Raw genomic sequence first — 26,634 nt, 5'->3', positions numbered from 1 at the left:
TTTATATTACTATCAATAGGTATTTCGCTAATAAAACACTGCATGCAGGTCAGCTATGAACGACTACAGCTTTGGCAGCAAAAAAAAACTTCCTCAAAATCACTTTATACTCTTGCCCGAAGTATCTATTCAAGCTACCATATATGAATGGGTTGATGGTACCGCTCAAATAACCCAAGAACCCGTATGTAAGGTAGGCCTCTCGTGGCAGACTCCGTTCCCCGCGCACAGCGTCAATGTAATCCATTACACAAATCGGAATCCAGCATAACGCAAAACCAGCTATCACCTTCGCCAGAGTCTTGGTCACTTTCGCTTCTTCGACGTTTGCTCGAAGCTGCTGAGGGTTATTCTCAAGGGAGAAAACTTGATTGGTTCGAGAAACAGAGTAAAACCCTTTGATGTAGCAGAATGTGATGAGTGATAAGGGTATTCCAATATAAACGCATTCAATAAAGATTGTGTAAGCAATGCTGGTTGTAAATGCCTACATGCATGCTGCTTGTCCGGGTTTTAGTCTATATCCTCCTTTTGCGAAAAGAAGTGGAGGCACAGATCCAACAAGGGGCACGCAACACACAGCGGCAATGTACACGAGAATCCTTCGTTTGTTGAATAACACGCCGTACATTTCTTGTTTGACGATGCAGAAATATCGGCTGACAGCGATTATTCCCTTGATGTGCAGAGAACTCATTGAAAACGTAAAAAATGAGAATCCGTGAAATAGGCAAAAATTTGCACCGAAAATCCACCTGCTGTGGTACAGAGTTACAACTGAAAAAGGCATGCAGCAGATAGAGATTAAAATATCGCTCACAGCCAGTGCTACTACAAACATATTTGGCAGCGAGCGAAGTCTCTGTTTTCTGTACACAGCGTAACAAACGAAAAGATTTCCAAAGAAGGCAGCTACGTTGATGACGGAGAGCAAAACTGTCTCAGTCCAAACAAGATATTTTGCACCTCTTTAGAAGCTCAAGAGAAATTGATTCCTCCATGATTATTGCACACCATAGGCAAAGGTTTGGCTCAAATTTTGACGCTTACCTCGTTGTAAAACACGGCTGGCTAGCGATAATCTGCTCGCCTCAAGACAAGTTGAATGTCAAAATGCGTGAGCTAAAAGGAAACTCCAAATACATTGTTACGTAATTAAACACTTATACTTAGCAACTTTAAAATGTGCTAAATTGACTCTTAACTACACACTCTAATAATGTTTCATTACTGTGGGTTTGTACGTCCCCGCAATTGCTTTTAGGTGTATTTTATTTTCCTTTACGTGGACAAAAACTGATATGTATTTTCGGAAAATAACCGGAGATGGTTATTGTATTATTTAATGGGAACATAATTCGAAGATGTTTTAATGGACAATAGTGGGGACAACTTCCTAAAAACAAGGGGGGGGGGGGGGGGAGGAATTGTGGTATCCAAAGAAAGACCGCTTTGGCGTCCGGAATGCCGAGTATAACTTTTAAAAATGGCGTTATACGATTTTTAATTTTCCTTAGCTCAATTTTTTGACATACTACAACAGTTTAAAAAATTACAATTATAATTATTGTTTCGTGATATCGAATCATCGATTCAAAACATCGATTCACCTTAAATAAATAAATAATTCCTAAGCCTGTCATCTTATGGCACCAAACAGTCAATTGATGAGCTTTAAACTAAGGTCAGTAATGATATTAGTAAAATTAAAATTGGTGTTCACAACATCAAACATGTAAAATCAACAGTCAATCAACCACACGCGCTACAGTATTCAAATGATTTTTGATCGATTCTCAAAAAATTCGCTTCAGTTTGAATGAAAATTCAGAATGGCAAAGGAAGGATTAATACTTATTCCCAGTTGTCATAAAAATTTCTTTTGACACAAAAACACTAGTCTCGAAAGACTGTGTAATGCAAGCCTTGTAAAGTGTGTGCAGCTGTTTCAGTAGACCACTGATATTTGCATTCTCAGTATTGTTTTGGATCCACAATGTAGCCTGCAACGGAGGCTTTTGTGAGGGATATAAATGCGATTTAATAAATCGAATGTGGTTTAGCGTTGTCTGCACTCTTATCGACAACGATATTCGTCATCACAGTGGTCAAAATGTTGCGCCTCGTGAGTCCACAACAAATTTTGACCACTGTGATGACGAATATCGTTGTCGATAAGAGTGCAGACAACGTTAAACCACATTCGATTTGTTTTTTACCACAATACCAACGTCAAAGAAATGTTTATTTCAGAGCGTGACCAAGACCGTGACACAAGGGAAGGAAAGGAGTTGTCTATAACTTTCTCGCAATCTGATTGGTTTATTTCCCAAAATGAGCGTTTCTGATTGGCTAATTACAACAAGAGAAAACTACCACAAAAATTCTGAATCGAGCGACGAGCAAAACGACTACGAAGCTCAACGTTCATTCATGAAAATACAACTTTTACTGTTCATTTACTGCAAATATTCAAGCAGAATTATAATGACTTTGCGGCAAAACATACACATTGGCATTTGCAATGGTACAGCCATGGAAAAAGCCATTTGGGAAGGCCATAGCACTGGCGTTTGTGGCAGAGTACGAAATCGAACTCGATGCTGGCGTCACTGGAACGACTGCTGTACTCGCTTGTTTACTAACTAGAGCATTTGAGAGGATGTTGGAGCAGTTCTTCAACTGGTTTACAGATGGTCTGGAGTTATAACTTGAAATGCTTTGCTCGTTTGCATGACCGGAGATGGACATGATGTGGCGTGAAGGAACGTTGGCGTTTGACCATAGTGTGATGGCGGTTGCTCGCACCGAGTGGTTAGTGTACTTCTGGGACAGTCCAGCGCCAAGGGAGATTTCTTTCATCATTGTTGCAAGTGCATTCACTCCGAGAGGGCTGTTTTCGTACCAGATCATATCGGATTCTTTGGCTTTCGACGACGGTCGTTGGAAAAAGGCTTGCTGTTGCGGGTTGAGTTTCTGCACATATTTGGACAGGCACCAGTATGAATCGCCGATCTCTCCTGTTGAGTACAGTCGAGTGAGGCTTTCGTGGCTGTTTTTTTCTGAAATTCCTCCTTGGTGGTTCTTAGTCTGGACACTGTGGACCATTTCAGCATACTCCTGCCCTTCTGCATCTCTCATAAACCTGAAGCTATCCCTTCTGAGCTGCCTTTGACTCTCGCACCCTCGCCGGCACCAAAACAAGGTTATGATAAACCAGACTCGGCGAAGAAGATCCGCAGGATCGTTAAAACTTAGGAATGGACTGCGTTTTAGCTTCTCCATGTCTTCCTTTTGGATGACGGGCTTATGTTTTACGTTCTCTTTTCCTTCTCTACGGTTCAACTTCAGCTTACACTCAAGCATTTTGTTGGACTTCGCAAACAAGGGGTTCTTCGTGATCTTCACCTCCCGTCCGTTGGCTGCGAGATGCCTCTCGATAGCATTCCGTATACCGAGAAGGGACGACCTACTATATTCTTCTCCCTTTTTGGTTCTGGCCTCCGCATAGAATCGTCTGAGGACGTTATCCAAAGATTCAAAGGTCATGGTTAACAAGTTGGAGGGCAGTCTTCGTTCACGGCACCATTCTGCGAGTGCAATGTAAACAATATAAATTAGCAACATTTTAAGCACATTTTCAAACTGTACGCTCATCTGGAAACATGTTATAACTTTTCCTTTTTTTAAGATGTATTTACCTTCGATTGTGCCAACAATCCACTTTGTATTTTTCTTTGACCCCTTCGCTTCTGCGTTACTTAATATTGTTGTTAGGTCCTCATCTGTCAGCAATGCAAAACAAGCATTTTCAGGTTTTCTTTGAGGCCGACATTCAGGTGGGTTTGTAACGCTCTCTTGCTCTTTCTCGATAGTTTTCACACAACGTACCATTTCTTCATCAGTTATATCGTCGCTAATATCAGTTACATCGTCGTCAGTTTTAAAGTCGCTAAAAATCTCAAGATTAAAATTTGGGAAAATTGTAGAGAACGCGTTCCAAACTAAAATGTGGCGTTACGATTTAGACAAATTCGGTGCAAGACTATTAGTGCGCACTGAAAAAAATTGTCACTCCGAGCGAAAATAGCAAATTGGACGGAAAGAAAGTGGTCTTCCGTCAAGACCAGGGGAAGTAATATATTAAATTTACCGTTTCCGTCAACATCTGTAAATTCTTTCACTGTTCCTCTTTTTTCCTAGAGATACAAAATCTGATCCTGGTAGCGCTTATAATTCAACGTAAAAGCATTATAAAAGGACTCAGAATTTCTGATCCCCCCATCACTTAAAACTGAATATAACTGGCTATTTACACCGATTCTAAGGGATTCAGAATTTCTGATCCCCCAACATTTAAAACTGAACAAAACCTGCTATTTACACCAGATTCTAAGGGACTCAGAATTTCTGATCCCCCCAACATTTAAAACTGAATAAAACTCGCTATTTACACCTATTATGAGGGACTCAGAATTTCTGATCCCCCCAACATTTAAAACTGAATAAAACTCGCTATTTACACCTATTCTGAGGGACTCAGAATTTCTGATCCCCCCATCATTTAAAACTGAATACTGAACTGGCTATTTACACCGATTTTAAAGGACTCAGAATTTCTGATCCCCCATCATTTAAAACTGAATAAAACTGGCTATTTACGTCGATTTTTAAGGGACTCAGAATTTCTGATCCCCCATCATTTAAAACTCGATAAAACTGGCTATTTACACCGATTCTAAGGGATTCAGAATTTCTGATCCCCCCAACATTTAAAACTGAACAAAACCTGCTATTTACACCAGATTCTAAGGGACTCAGAATTTCTGATCCCCCCAACATTTAAAACTGAATAAAACTCGCTATTTACACCTATTATGAGGGACTCAGAATTTCTGATCCCCCCAACATTTAAAACTGAATAAAACTCGCTATTTACACCTATTCTGAGGGACTCAGAATTTCTGATCCCCCCATCATTTAAAACTGAATACTGAACTGGCTATTTACACCGATTTTAAAGGACTCAGAATTTCTGATCCCCCCATCATTTAAAACTGAATAAAACTGGCTATTTACGTCGATTTTTAAGGGACTCAGAATTTCTGATCCCCCATCATTTAAAACTCGATAAAACTCGCTATTTACACCTATTCTGAGGGACTCAGAATTTCTGATCCCCCCAACATTTAAAACTGAATAAAACTGGCTATTTACACTGATTCTAAGGGACTCAGAATTTCTGATCCCCCATCATTTAAAACTGAAAAAAACCTGCTATTTACACCAGATTCTAAGGGACTCAGAATTTCTGATCCCCCCAACATTTAAAACTGAATAAAACTCGCTATTTACACCTATTCTGAGGGACTCAGAATTTCTGATCCCCCGCAACATTTAAAACTGAATAAAACTCGCTATTTACACCGATTCTGAGGGACTCAGAATTTCTGATCCCCCCAACATTTAAAACTGAACGAAATCGGTCATTTTCACCTATTCTGAGGGACTCAGAATTTCTGATCCCCCCATCATTTATAACTGAATAAAACCGGATACTTACACCAGATTCTAAAGGGCTCAGAATTTCTGATCCTTTTAACATTAAACTGTTTTTCTTTTTTTTTTTTCGTGGAGTTCTATTTGATTCAATTTTATGTGGATTTTGGTGGAGTGAAAAACAATCGATGAAGAAATCGTCATTTTAGCAGAGAAATTCTCATTGTCCACGCAAATTTATGTTTTCAAGCAGCCTAAAGAATACTGGAAATCCACACAAACCCAAGCACAAACGGATTCATCAATGCAAGGCGTCTGATATTCTGAGCTCTGGATTACTGCGTCTACAAAAATCTAGTTTCAAAAACATGACGCTTCTAAGTCCAGGAGTCCGGAATTCGGACCGTTGCTTCGACGAGTCCACAGAATTCAGTTATAAAGTGTATTTTCTTCTCCCAGATGGGTTTCTTTCCATGGTCTTGCATATCTTCTCGCCTTTTTACAGGTTCTCTGAACCGGCGAACAGCTACGGTAAGACTGAAAACGAAATATTCAGCAATTGATCAATGAAAATAGGTAAATCTAAACCGCTGAATCTTCTGTGCAGATGAAAAACAAAGTGACTCTATTTATGAAGTTTGCTTTCATGTCTTGCATATGACAACACGTTTACAAACGTTTGGCCATGCAATTAGTCCACGGACGATATATATATATATATACATATGCTTCGTTCAAACAAAATGAACTCATGACAAAGGTTCATCGAAAAAGGTTTATCTCGCCTTAAAAAGGATGGCATAGAAATGTCACAACCACGGTCACAACCATGTCAGGAGCGGCGCCGTCAGGAGCAGGAAATGTAAAACCTTAATTGACGCGCGCGATTTGAATGGGAATAACTGCCTCGGTAAACGTGCAAAACACAAATTGACAAAAACTGAAGTGTGAAATCATGTTCTTTATCGTTTAGGTGCATCAAGTGCGATTTACAACTGCTAGCTTTGCAAGGGATTTAGTAAATTTATACAATGAAAAGAAACTTTATAATTACCTTGAGTCAGCGTGAGCTGAGTATAACAGCACTTTGCCATCAGCCATCATAAATGCCGCCCAAAATGTTAGTTGTCTCCAGTCTCATCGAAGCAATACTTTAGCTCAGCAACTTCTCCACAAAACAATATGAAACGTTCCTACCTTTCAGTTTTTTCGAATGGAGTTAACACCAAAACGGAGAATAAACCAACTTGACGCTTAGGATAATTTGGATTGAAATACAAGAAGATTATTTTGAACCACGCGACAGCAACCGGTCCAGAGTCCGGTAGTGCGTCATAGCACGTGCTCGATCAGTCGAGTCACGTAGCTTCCTAATAAACTCTCCAAATTGTCTCAGAGATCTTTGGGCTCAGCAGTTATTTCACTCTACTATTTCTAGTTCTCTTCTCCGGTTTTACACAGATATCATCCTTTTATTTGAAACTAAGTTGGAGAACAAAGTGTCACAGAACCTTGCGTGACTCATGAACACAACCTCGTCCCTGGGACGTGCACGTGACGAGGAGAGACCTTTGCGGTCAGATCGTTGCTGTTACAAAGGTCATTCATTGACTTTTGTAGCGTGGCCGTTACATTTTGACCCGCATTAACATCATGTCAAGTATTTCAATGGCGAGGAATTTAGTGAAAAAGCGAAAGACATCAATTATTTGAAGCTAGACGGGCAGATTAGAGTAGAAGCATGGTTTTATTAATTTTATTGTATGAAAGCTAAATGTAGCGCTATTTAAGCTTCAGAATCGACATTATTTTATTTCCCATACAAAAAGAAAAAATCTCAACGGCTGTCTGTAACCCAATACCGCTTGCACTCAAAGGTCACCGTCCCATTAGTAGTTTATTATTACACGCTCTCTGGTGACGCGAGCTTGGACTGCTTGTGTTGCGAGCGGACAAAAAGTGGCTATGCATCCTTTGGTATGTACATTTTGCTTTTCAAGTTGGAAAGAATATTCAGTTGTGTTTGCTATACTTTAAATAGCTTCAAACAGACTCAAAAGACTTGAATGAAATCCCAGGTTAAAATGGATTATATTGTACCGGAAATAATTTTATCGCTGAACACTGAACAGTTTTGTGCTTGTTATTCCTGCTATCGACTTGGTTTAAGAGAATTTGTCCTCGTCCATGTTACACTTCACTTTCGTATAAAGCTTTTTACACGTTATATTTATTTTTCTTCAGAAATAAAGGATAACACGTTTCAGTGCACTAGCATCCAGAGAAGGTGGTGAAATAAGACAACCGCTCTTGACAAGTGTAAATGGAAGTGGATTCAACTTATCAATATAGAGAGTTTAAAGAAGCTGTTTAGAGGTCGGAGAAAATATATACACATTGTCAGAATATGGTATAAATAGCCAATTATTTTAAGTTTTAAGTAATGAGGGAATCAGAAAATCTGAGTCCCTTAAAATTTGGTGTAAAATACCAGGTTATGTTCAGTTCTAAGTGATGGGGGGATCAGAAATTCTGAGTCCTTCAGAATCGTTGTAAATGTCCAGTTTTATTCACTTTTAAATGATGGGGGGATCAGAAATTCTGAGTCCCTTAGAATCGGTGAAAATAGCCGCTTTTGTTCAGTTTTAAGTAATGGGGGGATCAGAAATTCTGAGTCCCACAGAAGCGGTGTAAATAGCCAGTTTTATTCAGTTTTAAATGATGGGGGTATCAGAAATTCTGAATCCCTTAGAATCGGTGAAAATAGCCGCTTTTTTTCAGTTTTAAATGTTGGGGGGATCAGAAATTCTGTATCCCTCAGAATAGGTGTAAATAGCCAGTTCAGTATTCAGTTTTAAATGATGGGGAGATCAGAAATTCTGAATCCCTTAGAATCGGTGAAAATAGCCGGTTTTGTTCAGTTTTAAGTGATGGGGGGATCAGAAATTCTGAGTCCCATAGGATCGGTAAAAATAGCCGATTTCGTTCAGTTTTAAATGATGGGGGGATCAGAAATTCTGAGTCCTTCAGAATAGGTGTAAATAGCGAGTTTTATTCAGTTTTAAATGTTGGGGGATCAGAAATTCTGAGTCCCTTAGAATCGGTGAAAATAGCCGGTTTTGTTCAGTTTTAAGTGATGGGGGGATCAGAAATTCTGAGTCCCTTAGAATCGGTAAAAATAGCCGATTTCGTTCAGTTTTAAATGATGGGGGGATCAGAAATTCTGAGTCCCTTAGAATCGGTGAAAATAGCCGGTTTTGTTCAGTTTTAAGTGATGGGGGGATCAGAAATTCTGAGTCCCTTAGAATCGGTAAAAATAGCCGATTTCGTTCAGTTTTAAATGATGGGGGGATCAGAAATTCTGAGTCCCTCAGAATAGGTGTAAATAGCGAGTTTTATTCAGTTTTATAATGTTGGGGGTATCAGAAATTCTGAGTCCCTTAGAATCTGGTGTAAATAGCAGGTTTTTTTCAGTTTTAAATGATGGGGGGATCAGAAATTCTGAGTCCCTTAGAATCGGTAAAAATAGCCGATTTCGTTCAGTTTTAAATGATGGAGGGATCAGAAATTCTGAGTCCCTCAGAATAGGTGTAAATAGCGAGTTTTATTCAGTTTTAAATGTTGGGGGATCAGAAATTCTGAGTCCCTTAGAATCTGGTGTAAATAGCAGGTTTTTTTCAGTTTTAAATGATGGGGGGATCAGAAATTCTGAGTCCCTTAGGATCGGTGAAAATGGCCGATTTCATTCAGTTTTAAATGTTGGGGGGATCAGAAATTCTGAGTCCCTTAGAATCTAATGTAAATAGCAGGTTTTGTTCAGTTTTAAATGGTGGGGGGATCAGAAATTCTGAGTCGTCCATGTTTGAGGGCGAAAAAAGCATTGCGTGACAAGTTGACGCGAGTAGCGTTGTCTGGACTCTTATCGACAACGGAAAATTAGCCAATCAGATTGCGAGATTAGAAACAATTGTGGTAAAAAAATAAAGTCCCTTCAGGCGGCTGGTATATTGGAGAATAAAGCCCGAGGCAGCAACCGCGATAACTTGCTCCCCTCAAGACTCGTGAAATGTCAAAATGCGTGAACTGAAGACAAAAATCGGAAACAAAGTTACACCTGTCTTTGAATGTAAATAATAATTGCCTCAAGCGCTAAAAGGAAACTCCAAATATATTGTTACGTTAGATAATTAAACACTTATACTTAACAATTTTGAAATGTACCAAATGGACTCCTAAATACACACTCTAATAACGTGTCATAACTGTGAGTTTGTACGTCAAAGCCCAAAGAGTTCCCGCAATTGTTAGAAGTGTTTTATTTTCCTTTTCGTGGAAGAAAACTAATACCTAATTGTCTCTACACTTCTCTGGAGCGACGCAAGTGTACCTGGATCGTACACTCCGCAATCTTTTGTACGGACGTCCATGAAAAATCTGTACAGCAGAATGTTGAGCTCGTTAGGAGGAATGTTTTCCAAGGCTCTTGTCTCTCCAACGGAGGAAAAGTATTTTCGCCAAATGTTCAGATCGTAAGTTGTCAAATTTTAGTGTTATCAGGTCGAAGTGAGTGAATAAAATCTTGAATTGTGCTTAATTGCCTGTCTTGTTCAAGTTCTTCGTCGTTTCGTTGGGAATTTCTTCCTCTGAACAGTAAAATTCACTTTCGCTGCGTACACTCTCGTCTGAATCTATTTTCTTCAGAATCTATATTTTCCTTACACATTTCCACGGGAAGTTGTTTATGAGTAACTGTTACCTTTGTTTGTAAACTTTCGCAACAATTTCAATTTGCCGCGAATAGCGTGGAAAAAAATCTGTACAGTCGTCCGTATCATAAAAAGCTTGAACGGTTACGAGCGCGCGATTAGCAAATCAGATTCAAGGATTTGGGATTCCGGCCCGTGGTTCGTATCGTAACAGCCAGAACGGTTACGAGCGCCCGATTAGCCAATCAGATTCGAGGATTTGGGATTCTGGCCCGCCGAAATGCTTCAGAAGAAAATAAACATATTTATTCTATATCGAACAACATTGTACAGCTTGGAAGAATGCAGCTATTTCGCAAGGTTCTATTTTTACAAAAATCTCCAACAGCCTTACTCTCTATATACATTTCATAAAAATAAGGAGAACAGCGCCCCATAACTCAAACAAGTCACACCTCGTTGTCTACAAGAAGCCAAAACATTCGTATGCATACAATTCACTTACGGCTTCTGCGTGTGGTAACACTTCACTTCCATTCTGGAACCGTTTGTTCCAAATTCTAGACTAAAATTGTATTCTAAACCTCTGACACGGTGCTTGTTACGTCTTAGTTATGACTCTATCGACCAATGCTAGAATTCAACTCCGATTGTAATAATTTCCAAGGAATAAGATAGGACGACGTACAGGAGCACCAACTGGCAACGGCTCATTTCGATTTCGGAGGTGATCTGTTCGGGAGGCCTAAACCACCTGAAATTCGGATGTAGTTTTAACCCTTTAACAATTTTTGATTTAATTTATCGTTCGCTGGCGACCGATAATTCAACTTCCTCGGTACAAGAAGAGAATAGCCTATATCAGAAAAGAAACAACGCCAGATTCAACGTTTGATAGAAGCCACTTCTGACAGTGACCGGTCAAAAGAAGTAGTTTTAACGTTTTGTGGCAATGTTGTTGTTAACTTTGTACTCTCAAGGTAGTTTAATGCAATAAAATATAGGTTAAAAATGCAACATGTTCATATCTGCCTGTGAAACAAATCAATCATTGTATGCAACCCAATTATAATGAAATATCGTGCCTTAGATGTGGAGGGCAATAAAAGGTTAACAGTTTTTAAATTCTCAAGCTACAGCCTGCCAACATAATGCATTTTCTCCCAGTTTAAGGACCAAAAAAGTGGAATATTTGACCTTATAATTCCACGGGGGATCACCTATTGATGTAATGAAACAGAAATAGAAAGTCTTTCGCCGTTCTTAAAAATGATGTGTTGTTGTAGCAATTCCTATCGCTGTAATGTTACAAAAACAACCCAGAACTGGAAGAAATCTAAAACATGCAAATAAATAGAAAGTTTAAAGGGTTAAAGAAAATGTATTGTCTTCTTCGGCAAAGAATCAGTTCGAATTTTCATAACAACGGAAGGCTAATTCCTTTCGTTTGCAGAAGGACAAATACGTCCTTTAAAATGCCACCTAAAGTCAGCAATCATGTTTCTTTTCCAAAAACAATCTGCAAATTGCTTTCGCTTGCCAAGGGACAAATATGTCGTTTAAAATGCGACATAAATCAGCGAGCATTTTCGTTAAGCCAACAACAGTTTGTAAATTAAGGGAATATACGGTTTCTTTTCCAAAAACAGTCTGCTAATTCCTTTTGTTTGCGGAGGGACAAATAAGTCTAAGTTTAAAATGCGACACAAAGTCAGCTAGCATTTTTGTGAAGGTTACCGTATACCTTTTGGGGTGTCTCGCGTCCAAGCGATGTAGCGCGTCCGGTTTAAACTGTAGATACCTAAACCCCTGCATCAAATTAAAGCTTATATAGCTGGCTATCAAACTATACCAAGAATTTTGAAATAAAATGAATACCTGTATACATTTAAAATGCGACACAAAATCAGCTAGGAAGTTTTTGTTAAGCCAACAACAGTTTAAAATTAGGGCAATCATGTTTCTTTTCCAAAAACAATCTGCAAATTGCTTTCGCTTGCCAAGGGACAAATATGTCGTTTAAAATGCGACATAAATCAGCGAGCATTTTCGTTAAGCCAACAACAGTTTGTAAATTAGGGGAATGCGGTTTCTTTTCCAAAAACAGTCTGCTAATTCCTTTTGTTTGCGGAGGGACAAATTAGTCGTTTAAAATGCGACACAAAGTCAGCTAGCATTTTTGTGAAGGTTATCGTATACCTTTTGGGGTGTCTCGCGTCCAAGCGATGTAGCGCGTCCGGTTTAAACTGTAGATACCTAAACCCCTGCATCAAATTAAGTTTATAGAGCTGGCTATCAAACTATACCAAGAATTTTGATCGTACAAAAATCGCTCTCGGAGAAAAAAAATATTTCGACAAAAAAAATTTGCAGATACCAGTTTGTTGTTTGTATGTTAAACTAAGCACTGTCCAAATTTGAAGGCAAACGAAAAAATCCTCTTTGCGTTTTAGCTCTTTGAAGTGTCCCCTTCAAGTGTTAAAAATTGATTCGAGAAAATCGCGCTAAAATTCGACAATTCATTTTATTTCAAAATTATTCCTATAGCTTGATAGCCAGCTCTATAAGCTTAAATTTGATGTAGGCGTTTAAGTATCTGCAGTTTAAACCGGGCGCGCTACATTGCTTGGACGCGAGACACCTCTAATATATACGGTAACTTTGAGCCAACAACATTTCGTAAATTAGGGGAATCCGGTTTCTTTCCAGAAACCGGTCTGCTAATTCCTTTCGATTCGTTTACAGGGGGACAAACATGTCGTTCAAAATGCGACATAAAGTTAGCTAGCTTTTTTGTTAGCCAACAACAGTTCGTAAATTAGGGGAATCCTGTTTCTTTTCCATAAACAGTCTGCTAATTGCTTTCGTTTGCGGAGCTGAGGGACAAATGTGTCCTTTAAAATGCGACATAAAGTCAGCCAGTATTTTCGTTAAGCCAACAACAGTTCTTAAATTAGGGGAATCCTGTTCCTTTTCCATAAACAGTCTGCTAATTCCTTTAGTTTGCGGAAAGACAAATATGTCGTTTAAAATGCGACATAAAGTTAGGTGGCATTTTTGTTAAGGTTACCGGATACCTTTTGAGGTGTCTCGCTTCCAAGCGATGTAGCGCCTCCGGTTTAAACTGTTTATTCGTTTACATGGGAGCAAATATGTCGTTTAAAATGCGACATAAAGTCAGCTAGCATTTTCGTTAAGCCAACTACAGTTCGTAAATTAGGGGAATCCGGTTTCTTTTCCAAAACACAATCTCCGAATTAAATTTTCATCTAAAGTAGATCAGAGTGTATTAGATCACACAAATATACATATAAAAGGCCACCAAGCGATCTGGGAACACAGGAGACAACATGTTAAGTGTTTTGCTTAAATATTCTCGTTTGGTGCCTCTGCTGGAAACCCCAATAGGCCGAGCTTTATGCAGAGTAGTGTTCGGCTTTATGGTATACTCTTTTATTTTTTATAAGAATTTATTTTATGAGAACATCGAGGCTGGAATTTGCAAAATTTTAAGATTATTCTTAAAATAAACCCGGGGCTAAGATCTTGAAAAGAATATAATTTCTGAGTTGAAAATTGGTAAATACAATGCAATATTTTTTTAACCAAACCGTATAAAATTCCACCTTTCTCTAAACGACAAAACTTGCCAATAAAACGATAAAACCCTGCACTAGCCAAATGTTCGATGCTAGTAAAAGGTCGATGAACAGTACATGTAATACATACTGGTTTAAAGCCCAAAAAATTGAACAATGTGATACGATGCAGATCTAGCCACCATTAATGCTTGTAATTGATACCCCAATACATCCTGAAACGGAAATGTCATACGCTCATCCTGATACGCTATAATCTAACAATATTGACAAGAATATTTTTAGTCTAATATCGGCAGAAAAATAAGAATATTCAGTCTGGGCCGGAAAAACAATATTTTTATACAAAAAAAGAGAGAGTGTGCGTATTTAGAATTCCCAGTAGGAACTGTGCGTTTATGCAATTTCCTCGTGTCCTCAAGAGTTTGATAAGAGCTCTACCAAAACGCTAAAGATGTAGGGATGTCTGTGAGCTAAGATGAGGCAGCTACAACCGGTATTCTGCCTTGGAGTAGTTAGAAGTAAAACAGGAACTTCTTGCTCGCTCACTTTGTGTGTTCTTTCCACTTTAACTGTTTTCTTTGTCGTTTACAATCGCACAATTTCATTTTGATTATTTTGATTTCCATTTCGACGTAGCAAGCACTTGTCAGAAGTTTAGAACACAGCTTAAGAATAGAATTAGAAATTAGGTATTCGTTGTTTCTTATTTGTACGAAAACGAGTTTTTAACTTGAATCCACTAATAAAATAACAACTATAAGCAGATGCAATTCTTAATAAAAATTTATCGGCCATTTTGCATATCATTTTCCAATAATTCTTACCTGATTATAGATCTCGTGTCAGGGTTTAAACATATTTTTGCCAAAGCAATTCATGGCTAAAACGTTCAGCATTACTTTTCATACTACTGGGCGCTGAGAAAGTCACAAGCGTCCCAGAGCAATAAAAAAAATTTGTTCGGCACACGAGAGAAGCGAAGCGACGTACAACCACCGTCAGGCTACGCGTTAAGGCCGATTTAGTTGGTACCGACCTTTGCTTACGACTTTCGCATGCGATTTCTAGAGCGCGCGCTGCTCGCGTCATGCAAAAACTCCCACACAACTCTCGTCATTTAACATTGCTTACGGTTGTCGTAGGATTTAAAAACATCTTTTAAAATCCCACGACAATTTTGTGACGTACACGACAGTCGTAAGGTTACCCTATACCTTCAGAGGTGTCTTCAGAGGTGTCTCGCGTCCAAGCGATGTAGCGCGTCCGGTTTAAACTGTAGATATCTGAACCCTTATATCAAATTAAAGCTTATAGATGTGGCTATCAAATTACACCAAGAATTTTGAAAAAAAATGAATTGACGAATTTTTAGCGTTGTTTTCTCGAATCAACAAATTCCTTTTGAGTTTTAGCTCTTTGAAGTGGCTCCTCCAAGTGAAAAAAATTGATTCGAGAAAATAGCACTAAAAATTCGACAGTTCATTTCATTTCAAAATTCTTGGTATAGCTTGATAGCCAGCTCTATAAGCTTTAATTTCATTTAGGGGCTTAAATATCTGCAGTTTAAACTGGACGCACTACATTGCTTGGACGCGAGACACCTCTAAAGGTATACGGTAACTTAAAGCCAATGACAGGGGTATCCTGTTTCTTTTACAGAAACGGTCTGCTAATTCTTTTCAATTCGTTTGTGGAGCCGAGGGACAAATATGTCTTTTAAAATGCAACATAAAGTCAGCTAGCATTTTTGTTAAGCCAACAACAGTTGTCGATGAAAATGCAACATAATGTCAGTTAGCATTTTCGTTAAGCCATTGACAGTTTGTAAATTAGGAGAATCCTGTTTCTTTTCCAAAAACAGTCTGTTAATTTTTTTCGTTTGCAGAGGTGAGTGACAAATTTGTCGATGAAAATGCGACATAAGGTCAGTTAGCATTTTCGTTAAGCCGACAACAGTTCGTAAGTTAGGGGAATCCGGTTTCTTTTCCAAAAAAGCAATCTCCGATTTAAATTTTCATCTTAAGTAGATCAGAGTGTATTGGAGCACACAAATATACATATAAAAGGCCACCAAATGATCTGGGAACACAGGGGACAACATTTTAAATGTTTTGCTTAAATATTCTCGTTTGGTGTCTCTGCTGGAAACCCCAATAGGCCGCGCTATATGCAGAATAGTGTTCGGCTTTAAAGTGCACTCTTTTATTTTTTATAAGAATTTATTTTATAAGAATATCGAGGCTGGAATTTGCGAAATTTTAAGATTATTCTTAGAATAAACCCGGGGCTAAGATCTTGAAAAGAATATAATTTTTGTGTTTAAAATTGGTAAATACAATGCAATATTTTTTTAACTAAACCGTATAACATTCTACCAGTTTCTCTAAACGCCAAAACTTGCCAATAAAACGATAAAACCCTGCACTAGCCAAATGTTCGATGCTAGTGACAGTTCAATGAACGGTACATGTAATACATATTGGTATACAGCCCAAAAAAATTGAACAATGTAGCACGATAGAGATTTGAACACCAAGCACTTGTAATTGATACCCCAATACATCCTAAAACGGAATGTCATACACTCATCCTGATACGCTATAATCTAACAATATTGACAAGAATATTTTCTGTCTAATATCGGCAGAAAAATAAGAATATTCAGTATGGGCCGGAAAAACAATATTCTCATAAAAAAAAAAAAAAAAAAAGAGAGAGAGAGTGTGTGTGTGTGTGTGTGTGTGTATATTTAGAATTCCCAGTAGGAACTGTGCGTTTATGCAATTTCCTCGTGTCCTCAAGAATTTGATAAGAGCTCTATCAAAACGCTAAAGATGTAGGAATGTCTGTGAACCAAGATGAGGCAGCTATAACCGGTATTCTGCCTTGGAGTAGTTGGAAGTAAAACAGGAACTTCTTGCTCGCTCACTATGTGTGTTCTTTCCACTTTTCCTGTTTTCTTTGTCGTTCACAATCGCACAATTTCATTTTGATTATTTTGATTTCCATTTCGACGTGACAAGCACTGTGTCAAAAGTTTAGAACACAGCTTAAGAATAGAATTAGAAATTAGGTATTCGTTGTTTCTAATTTATACGAAAACGAGTTTTTAACTTGAATCCACTAATAAAATAATAACTATCAGCAGATGCAATTCTTAATAAAAATTTATCGGCCATTTTGCATATCATTTTCCAATAATTCTTACCTGATTATAGATCTCGTGTCAGGGTTTAAACATATTTTTGCCAAAGCAATTCATGGCTAAAACTTTCAGCATTACTTTTCATACTACTGGGAGCTGAAAAAGTCACAAGCGTCCCAGAGCAATAAAAAAAAATTTGTTCGGCACACGAGAGAAGCGACATAAAGTCAGCTAGCATTTTTGTTAAGCCAACAACAGTTGTCGATGAAAATGTGACATAAGGTCAGCTAGCATTTTTGTTAAGCAATCGACAGTGCGTAAATTAGGAGAACCCTCTTTCTTTTCCAAAAACAGTCTTCTAATTCCTCTCGTTTGTGGAGCTGAGGGTCAAATATGTCGTTTAAAATGCGACATAAAGTCAGCTTGCATTTTCGTTAAGCCGATAACAGTTTGTAAGTTAGGGGAAACCGGTTTCTTTTCCAAAAAAACAATCTCCGAATGAAATTTTCATCTAAAGTAGATCAGAGTGTATTAGAGCACACAAATATACATATAAAAGGCCACCAAATGATCTGGGAACACAGGGGACAACATTTTAAATGTTTTGCTTAAATATTCTCGTTTGGTGTCTCTGCTGGAGGCCCAATAGGCCGAGCTTTATGCAGAATAGTGTTCGGCTTTTCGGCTTTAAAGTGCACTCGTTTATTTTTTATAAGAATTTATTTTATAAGAACATCGAGGCTGCAATTTGCGAAATGTTGAGATTATTCTTAGAATAAACCCGGGGCTAAGATCTTGAAAAGAATATAATTTTTGTGTTGAAAATTGGTAATTACAATGCAATATTTTTTTGACTAAACCGTATAACATTCTACCTTTCTCTAAACGACAAAACTTGCCAATAAAACGATAAAACCCTCCACCAGCCAAATGTTCGATGCTAGCGACAGTTCGATGAACGGTACATGTAATACATACTGGTATACAGCCCAAAAAATTGAACAATGTAGCACGCTAGAGATTTGAACACCAAGCACTTGTAATTGATACCCCAATACATCCTAACACGGAAATCTCATCCGCTCATCCTGATATGTTATAATCTAACAATTTTTATGAGAACATTTTCAGCCAAACGTCGGCGGAAAAATAGGAATATTCAGCCTGGGCCAGAAAATCAATATTCCTATTTAAACAAAACAGAGAGTGTGTGTGTGTATTTAGAATTCCCAGTAGGAACTGTGCGTTTATGCAATTTCCTCGTGTCTCTTGGGAGTTTGATAAAAACTCTACCAAAACGCTTAAGATGTAGGAATGTCTGTGAACCAAATTGAGGCAGCTACAACCGGTATTCTGTCTTGGAGTAGTTAGAAGTAAAACAGGAACTTCTTGCTCGCTCATTATGTGTGTTCTTTCCACTTTTCCTGTTTTCTTTGTCGTTAACAATCGCACAATTTCATTTTGATTATTTTGATTTTCATTTCCACGTGACAAGCACTGTGTCAAAAGTTTTGAAAACAGCTTAAGAATAGAATTAGAAAGTAGGTATTCGTTCTTTGTTATTTATACAAACACGAGTTTTTAACTTGAATCCACTAATAAAATAATAACTATCAGCAGATGCAATTCTTAATAAAAATTTATCGGCCATTTTGCATAACATTTTCCAATAATTCTAACCTCATTATAGATCTCGTGTCAGGGTTTAAACATATTTTTGCCATAGCAATTCATGGCTAAAACTTTCAGCATTACTTTTCATACTACTGGGCGCTGAGAAAGTCACAAGCGTCCCAGAGTGATAAAAAAATTTGTTCGGCACATGCCGATTTAGTTGGTACCGACCTTTGCTTACGACTTTCGCAAACGATTTCTAAAGCACGCGCTGCTCACATCATACAAAAACTCCCACACAACTCTCGTCATTTAACATTGCTTACGGTTGTCTAGGATTTAAAAACACCTTTTAAAATCCCACGACAATTTTGTGACGTACACGACAGTCGTAAGGTTATTCTATAACTCCAGAGGTGTCTTCAGAGGTGTCTCGCGTCCAAGCGATGTAGCGCGTCCGGTTTAAACTGTAGATACCTGAACACTTATATCAAATTAAAGCTTATAGAGCTAGCTATCAGACTAAACCAAAAGTTTTGAAATAAAATGAATTGACGTATTTTTAGCGCTGTTTTCTCGAATCAATTTTTTTCACTTGGAGGAGCCACTTCAAAGAGCTAAAACTCAAAAGGAATTTGTTCGTTTGCCGTCAAATTTGGACAGTCAGCTAGTTAACATATAAATAACAAAAACGTGTCTGCGAATTTTTTCTTTTGAAATATTTTTTCTCCAAGAGGGATGTTTGTACGATCACTCCACATTTTTTTTATCCTATTTCGAAAATGCTCTATAACTTTTAATTGCAATTGAATATGGCAAAATGCAGACACGTTTTTTTAGCGCTTTGGGTCCGGAAAAAAAGGAGCAAATTAGCGAAAAAACAAAATGCGCTTTGCTTTGACTTGTAGCTTTAAAAAGGTGACTCGGACGCTCACATTTAGAGGTCGTGAAAAATTCGACAATCTATATTATTTTAAACTTCTTGGTATAGTTTGATAGCCAGCTCTATAATTTTTAATTTGATATAGGGGTTTAGCTATCTACAGTTTAAACTGGACGCGCTTCATCGCTTAAACGCTAGACACCTCTGGAGGTATAGGGTAACCGTAAGCGAGTTGTGGGTTTAATTTACACCAAGCAAATCGTGTCGTAGGCCTGTCGTAAGCTTGTCGCATGCGATAAATCCTGTTTCTTTTCCAGAAACATTCTGCTAACTCCTTTCGTTTGCGGAGGGACAAATATGTCGTTTAAAATGTGACATAAAGTCAGCTAGTATTTTTGTGAAGGTTACGGTATACCTTTTGAGGTGTCTCGCGTTTAAGCAATGTAGCGCGTCCGATTAAACTGTAGATACCTTAACCCCTACATCAAATTAAAGCTTATTGAGCTGGCTATCAAACTATACCAAAAATTTTGAAATAAAATGAATTGTCGAATTTTTCACGATTTCTAAATGCAAGCGTCCGAATCACCTTTTGAAAGGTACAATTCAAGGCGAATTTTGTTTTCCGCTAATTCAATTTGCTCCTCAGTTTCCGGGCCCAAAGCGCTAAAAAATGGTGTCTGCGTTATGCCTTATTCAATTGCAGGGAAACGTTACAGAACACTTTCGAAATAGGATTTAAAAAATGTGGAGTGATCGCACAAAAATCGCTCTCGGAGAAAAAATATTTTGAAAGAAAATTGTAGCAGACACGTTTTTGTTGTTTATATGTTAAACCAACTACTGTCCAAATTTGAAGGCAAACGAACAAATTCCTTCTGAGTTTTAGCTCTTAAAGTGTCCCCTATAAGTGAAAAAATTGATTCGAGAAAATAGCGCTAAAAATTCGACAGTTCCTTTATTTCAAAATTCTTGGTTATAGCTTGATAGCCAGCTCTTTAAGCTTTAATTTCATTTAGTGGCTTAATTATCTGCAGTTTAAACCGGACGCGCTACATTGCTTGGACGCGAGACACCTCTAAAGGTATACGGTAACGTTAAGCCAACGACAGTTCGTAAATTAGGGGAATCCTGTGTCTTTTCCAAAAACAGTCTGCAAATTGCCTTCGTTTGTGTAGCTGAGGGACAAATAAGTCTTTTAAAATGCGACATAAAGTCAGCTAGCATTTTTGTTAAGCCAACAACAGTTCGTAAATTAGTGGAATCCTGTTTCTTTTCCAAAAACAGTCTGCTAATTCCATTTTTTGCGGAGGTGAGTGACAAATTTGTCCATGAAAATGCGACATAAGGTCAGTTATCATTTTCGTTAAGCCGACAACATTTTGTAAGTTACGTTAGGGGAATCCGGTTTCTTTTCCAAAAAATAATCTCCGAATTAAATTTTCATCTCAAGTAGATCAGAGTGTATTAGATCACACAAATATACATATAAAAGGCCACCAAATGATCTGGGAACACAGGAGACAGCATTTTAAGTGTTTTGCCTAAATATTCTCGTTTGGTGCCTCTGCTGGAAACCCCAATAGGCCGCACTATATGCAGAATAGTGTTTGGATTTTCGGCTTATAGTACACTCTTTTATTTTATGTAAGAATTTATTTTATAAGAATATCGAGGCTGAAATTTGCGAAATTTTAAGATTATTTTTAGAAAAAAACCCAGACTGAGATGTTGAAAAGAATATAATTGTTTGTGTTGAGACTTTGTAAATACAATGCAACATGTTTTTAACCAAACCGTCTTCCTTTCTCTAAACGGCAAAACTTGCCAATAAAACGATTAAACCCTGAACTAGCCAAATGTTCGATGCTTAAGTGACAGTTCGATGAAAGGTACATGTAATGCATACTGTTATACAGCCCAAAAGACATGAACAATGTATCAAGATACAGATCTGGCCACCAAACAGCTAAATCTTCCAATACATCCTAAAACGGAAATCTCATACGGCTATCCTGATATGCTATAATCTAACAATATTGACAAGGATATTTTCAGTCTAACATCGGGAGAAAAAAATAAGAATATGTAGCCTGGGCCGGAAAAACAATATTCTTACTATAAAAAAAAAGAGAATGTATTTAAAATTCTCAGTAGAAATTGTGCTTTTATACAATTTCCTCATGTCGCTCAAGAGTTTGATAAGAGCTCTACCAAAATGCTAAAGATGTAGGAATGTGTGTGAACTAAAATGAGGCAGCTAGAACTGATATTCTGTCTTGGAGTAGTTGGAAGTAAAACAGGAACTTCTTGCTCGCTCACTATATGTGTTTTTTCCACTTAAGCACTTTTCCTGTCTTCTCTTCTTATTTCGTCGTTCACAATAGCACAATTTCATTTTGATTATTGTGATTCTCATTTTGACGTGACAAGAACTGTGCCAGAGAATTCAGCTTTAGAATTAAATCAGAAATTAGTTATTCGTAGTTTCTTGTTTGTACTAAAACGAGTTTTAAACTTGAATCCACTAAAAAATAACAACTATCAGCAGATGCAATTCTTAATAAAGTATTATCGGCCATTTTGCATAACATTTTCCAATAATTCTTACCTGATCATAGATCTCGTGTCAGGGTTTAAACATATTTATGCCAAAGCAATTCACGGCTAAAACTTTTAGCATGACTTTTCACGCTACTGGGCGCTGAGAAAGTCACAAGCGTACCAGAGCAATGAAAAATTTGCTCGGCACATGTGAAAAGCGACGTACAACTCCCGTTCTACGCGTTAAGACCGATTTAGGCTGTAAAACTTTTGCTTCAAACTGTCAGATGCGATTTCTAGAGCGCGCACTGCTCGCGTCATGCAAAAAAATCCCACACAACTCTCGTCATTCAACATTGCTTATACCTACGATTGTCGTCAGTAGGATTTAAAAGCATGTTTTAAAATCCTACGACATTTTTGTGACGTACACGACATTCGTAAGCGAGTTGTAGGTTAGATTTACAAGAAACGATTCGTGTCGTAGGCTTGTCGTAAGTTTGTCGCATGCGGCAAAGTAGTACCCTGAAAATCGCCTTTTATGCGGCAGACCATGTCGAACTTAACTAAGTTTACAACATCAAATTTAAACTACAGTAACAATCTGATTCTGACAACGCTTTTTTCCCGGACTTAATTCATCGATTATGTTTGGTAGATTGGTGGCGTGGTGTCAGGCATAGGCCGAACCCTGTCAAATAAGGGGCGAAAAAGCTTCTTTCTAGACTAGACAGAATGGCAAGTCTCTTTGATAATCGTTAACCCTACGTAAGAAATCCCTCTAAGCTTGTATATAACTACAGTCCAACCTGCATCGTATGAAACGGTCAACCTCTTTTGAGCCATCAGTTGTCAAAGTCCCGAAAATTACTTCCGTTAATTGCTGTAATTCAGACCTCTATTAAACGGTCTCTTAAGCGTCCCAACGAACTGTTTCTATTGTCTTGATCTGTTTTAAAGGATCGATTTGTAAAAGAAAAGCACTGAATTGTGGTAACAAATGGCGGGCCAGGCAACTTGAATTTCTAATGATCTGCAATACTGACTATACGATCTTGACGTTAATGTTTTATTATTCCGTTTCTATACCATCTTCTCCTTTGTTATATTATTTTATCGCTAAAGTTTTTTAACCGAGTAAGTGATTTTGTGGGCGCTTTTTGAGCGTAAACTGTACACTAAATTATTGTGTTTGAGATGTACCCTACGCAATCTGTATTAAGCGGTCAACAGTGGCCATGCGATCACTTGGTCATTCAACGAAGGTTAATACAGGTTCGACTGCGCTTTTCAAAAATGAGCGTCAGAAGGTCGTCTTGAATTGTTCTTGGGCCAACTTTGTCACTGCCGCATGAAAAGGTTATCAAAACTGGATTTATTACATAACGTCATTTTCAACGGAAACAAGAGAATATGCAAGTTTACATGAACAACATACAGCTAGTGTAAACTAGTGCCCAGCTGCCACCTCTGAGTTGACACAAATATCTATAAATGCGTGTTGTTTGTAGAGTTTTTATCAAAAACATGAGCGATATTATATTGTATCAAGACATTCGGTACGCCTACGAACTTAGCCGCTTGTTTTGAGAACCACTCGGTGACTTTGTTTTGAAACCTGAAAACACAGGACTTCTCAGAATAAACAAACATCTTAAAAATCAAATTTTAACTTTACAAATAATCTATCCAGTTTAAGTTGAAACAGTTGACGTTATGTTTTGTTTTGAGTTTAAACAGCCTGCCTGCGGGCGTGTTCTAATAAAATTGTGTTTTTCTAAGAATGGTAAAAGATACTCATATTATTTATACAGTTGAGCATGGCATACGTTAGATTTAACAAGCTAGAGGATTTATGTGGTTCTGTGAAATGTGAATTTCTCAGTTTTCATCTTCCCTCAGTTGGAGCAAGATGGATCCGAAACTTATGCTCGTCCTGCTTGCCTTAATGACCGTTTTGGTGTGTCTCTCCGCTGATCAAGGTAATTCTTTTGTCTGTAATTGTATAAATTTCATTTCGGGTTGTGAAGAACAGAGTATCCCTATTTTTTAGGTAATAGAGTTAGTGCTTACTGCTAAGGAGCAAGCAGCGATCTGTAAAAAATGGAAAGATTGTCGTAAAGAAACAGTAACAGACTGTTTCCATTAACAATTGAACATTTTTTTTTTCAATTATTCCTGAAAAGTTCTCTTATCACGCTTACTAAGTTCTGAAGCAGGCTTAAGTGGGATTCGTTCAATTGTCCTCCAACTCCGGCTCTGGATTCTTCGCAACAAATTTAATTTCATAGAGCTTCCGTGGTGCTGATTAAGAAAAAAAATACAGTTTTGTTTCTGTAGAATGTAATCTTGTTCAAAACATAATTCTGCAGGTCAATACAAACGAAAGAGCTGACCGAGGGACATGGCCCATTGCGTGCATAGCGGGGAATGCTCTGTTATTTATTAGTTACTAAGTTTCTCCTTTTTTTTTTTTTTTTTGGTAAGAGTAATTTCTTTTAGCCATTTACCACAATATAAGAACTATTCTTCTTCTACAAGTACCTGTCTTCACAAAGTGTACATACTGGTTAGTAGGGTTTATTGCCGTAATTTAATTGAATGATTGCAATAGTGATTGGACGGTAATCAGAAGGTAACTGAACCTAGAGATTACGAGGGAGCAATTACTTTAATTTTGAATTAATCAACTAAGTTATAGCGATATTGTTTGACTTTCCTATATTTTTATTTCCTCTACCGGCCACTCCTTGTACCTTATTCTTTTTGATTTTCGCCCCGTACTTAAGGAGGCTCCACGCAGTTTTTCTGGACTTAAGGTAGAAGTTTTAATATCAGAATCTCGCAAGCAAGATAAACTTAGATCTCCTTCAAACTGCAATATCATTTCAACATAAGATAAAAGTTAATTTTCTCATTGGTTTGCAACAGCAACCATTACCATAGCAACGGAAATTTATAGCCTCTCATTTTAAACATTGTCAATTATCTCGAAATCCACTCAGATACTTAATGACGAAACTTTAGGGATTTAAACTACCCAATCTAGACAACTTCTTATTTTAACCACTTGTAATATAACAGAAAAATATGTGGGAGCATTTTAAAGATATCTCGATTTATGCAAAGTAACAACTGTTTCATTCATCTGCGTTTTATTTTAACTGTTTTCAAACATAAATATCTTAAAATCAGAGACACCCATCAAGCTCAATATACATTTAGAATGTTTTTATATTAGGATAGACCTTTTAAAACAAAAGCCAAAGTGTCAAGTTTTATTTTGTCAGGGAAATTAGTGAAAAATGCAGGAATAAACAAAATCACCCCGTAAAAATTGATTCATTATTTACTTGAAAACGCTCTTACAGATTTTTTTTCTTATTTCGGCTACAAGCTGTCTAGATTGAGTAGTTGAAATCTCTTAAGTTTCGTCATAAAGTGTCTGACTCGATTTTGAGATAATCGACAATGTTTAAAATGAGCCGCGATGCGTTTCTGTTGCTATGGTAATAGCCGCTGCTTGAAAACCGATAAGGAAATTTACTTTGACCATATGTTGAAATGATGATGTAGTATGAAGGAGATCGAGTTTATCTTGTATGAGAGATTACAATTTAAAAACTTCAGGAAAAAGTCCAGAAAGAAAAGTCCAGAACGAAGTCCCGCAGGAAAATTTAGGAGAAAAAATGCAAGTCAGAAACAAGACCAGAAAGATGTCAGAACAGAACAATTCACCACAAGGCCCGCTTAACTCAGAACTTTTAAAATGTTCTATTGTTTTGTTATATGATATGGGTATTAACTTTCGCGAAATCTTTTATTAGCGTGTATTAAATTTCGCAATTTCTTTAAAATCGCGAAAAGTAGTAATTGAAATAAGTACCTCTAACACTGCTTAACAGCTAAGTCGGTGTACCAACAAATTCAGTAGGGACCATGGGGTGTAAAAAGGAATTTTTTATTTGTTCCACCTAAAGGTCAGTCTGTTTCGCGTCATGAGGAAGACCAGGAAGACACCAGAATGAAGACGAAGGGAGTTAAACCAGGGAAAAAGTTGGCCTGTAAGAAAACACGTAAGAAGATTAAGAAGAAGCAACGCGGTCAGATAGGTACGATCTGCTACAAGAAGTGCTTCCTGTGGTTCTGCGACCATGAGTATTGCAAGGGGGATACTTTATGCTGTACACCAGGGAAGAAAGGTGGCGGTTGTTGCTCCTATGATAATCCAGTCTGCTTGGGCCCTTACTGCTGCCCCCGAGGTTATGACAAAATATGTTCTGGTCCAACCTGCTGCCCATCACACCTTAAATGCTGCCCGGATTTCGGCTGCTGCAGCAAGTAAAAGAAAACCCAGTGGAAGTACAATGTGATCACAACCCTATTTGAAAATTTAAGGCTGTAAATCGTAGTGGTGTAGACTGATTTGACTAAGCTGAAAATAAAATGAATCTATCTCGACTTTTTGGTTTCTTCAGTTTTTCTGCTTTCTTCAAAGTTATTTATTCCGACATTTTCACGTGAAATTTTAAGAAAATTGAATCGAATTGTAGTGATTCACATGAATGATATTACTGAAATTGTGATCTTCTAACCTTGACGTGATGTTTTCTGTGTTTTCACCCGAGGTTCTATCCACTA

At 37.7% G+C, this 26,634-nt stretch overlaps 2 protein-coding genes, 2 long non-coding RNA genes and 1 pseudogene across 5 annotated transcripts; 2 read left to right on the top strand and 3 right to left on the bottom strand.

Annotated features, from left to right (window-relative positions):
- Nucleotides 1-49: 49 nt before the first annotated feature.
- LOC146467074 (melatonin receptor type 1A-like) lies at nt 50-1,001 on the bottom strand (annotated as a pseudogene).
- Nucleotides 1,002-2,044: 1,043 nt separating this feature from the next.
- LOC146467073 (uncharacterized) lies at nt 2,045-3,987 on the bottom strand. The gene is made up of 2 exons (XM_085126365.1): nt 3,702-3,987; nt 2,045-3,590 (listed from the first exon to the last, which is right to left on the bottom strand). The coding sequence occupies exons 1-2, from the start codon at nt 3,892-3,894 to the stop codon at nt 2,473-2,475; spliced, it is 1,311 nt and encodes a 436-aa protein (XP_084982491.1). The 5' UTR covers nt 3,895-3,987; the 3' UTR covers nt 2,045-2,472.
- Nucleotide 3,988: 1 nt separating this feature from the next.
- On the bottom strand, nt 3,989-6,794 carry LOC146467072 (uncharacterized). 2 transcript variants are annotated; one of them, XR_014867860.1, is made up of 3 exons: nt 6,554-6,794; nt 5,288-6,036; nt 3,989-5,218 (listed from the first exon to the last, which is right to left on the bottom strand). It is a non-coding gene; the product is annotated as an uncharacterized LOC146467072 (long non-coding RNA). The 2 variants fall into 2 exon arrangements; XR_014867859.1 differs by having other exon boundaries at nt 3,989-6,036.
- A 653-nt stretch (nt 6,795-7,447) lies between these two features.
- On the top strand, nt 7,448-9,287 carry LOC146467071 (uncharacterized). The gene is made up of 3 exons (XR_014867852.1): nt 7,448-7,476; nt 7,744-8,210; nt 8,352-9,287. It is a non-coding gene; the product is annotated as an uncharacterized LOC146467071 (long non-coding RNA).
- Nucleotides 9,288-23,844: 14,557 nt separating this feature from the next.
- On the top strand, nt 23,845-26,454 carry LOC146467070 (uncharacterized). Its single transcript, XM_085126334.1, has 2 exons — nt 23,845-23,975; nt 25,974-26,454. The coding sequence occupies exons 1-2, from the start codon at nt 23,906-23,908 to the stop codon at nt 26,336-26,338; spliced, it is 435 nt and encodes a 144-aa protein (XP_084982460.1). The 5' UTR covers nt 23,845-23,905; the 3' UTR covers nt 26,339-26,454.
- Nucleotides 26,455-26,634: the final 180 nt, after the last annotated feature.

Source organism: Pavona decussata, unplaced genomic scaffold, assembly GCF_977016875.1.
Source record: "Pavona decussata unplaced genomic scaffold, jaPavDecu1.1 SCAFFOLD_138, whole genome shotgun sequence".
NCBI lineage: Eukaryota > Metazoa > Cnidaria > Anthozoa > Scleractinia > Agariciidae > Pavona > Pavona decussata.
The sequence above is the reverse complement of the archived record's forward strand: the minus strand, read 5'-3'. Positions and strand labels throughout refer to the sequence as shown.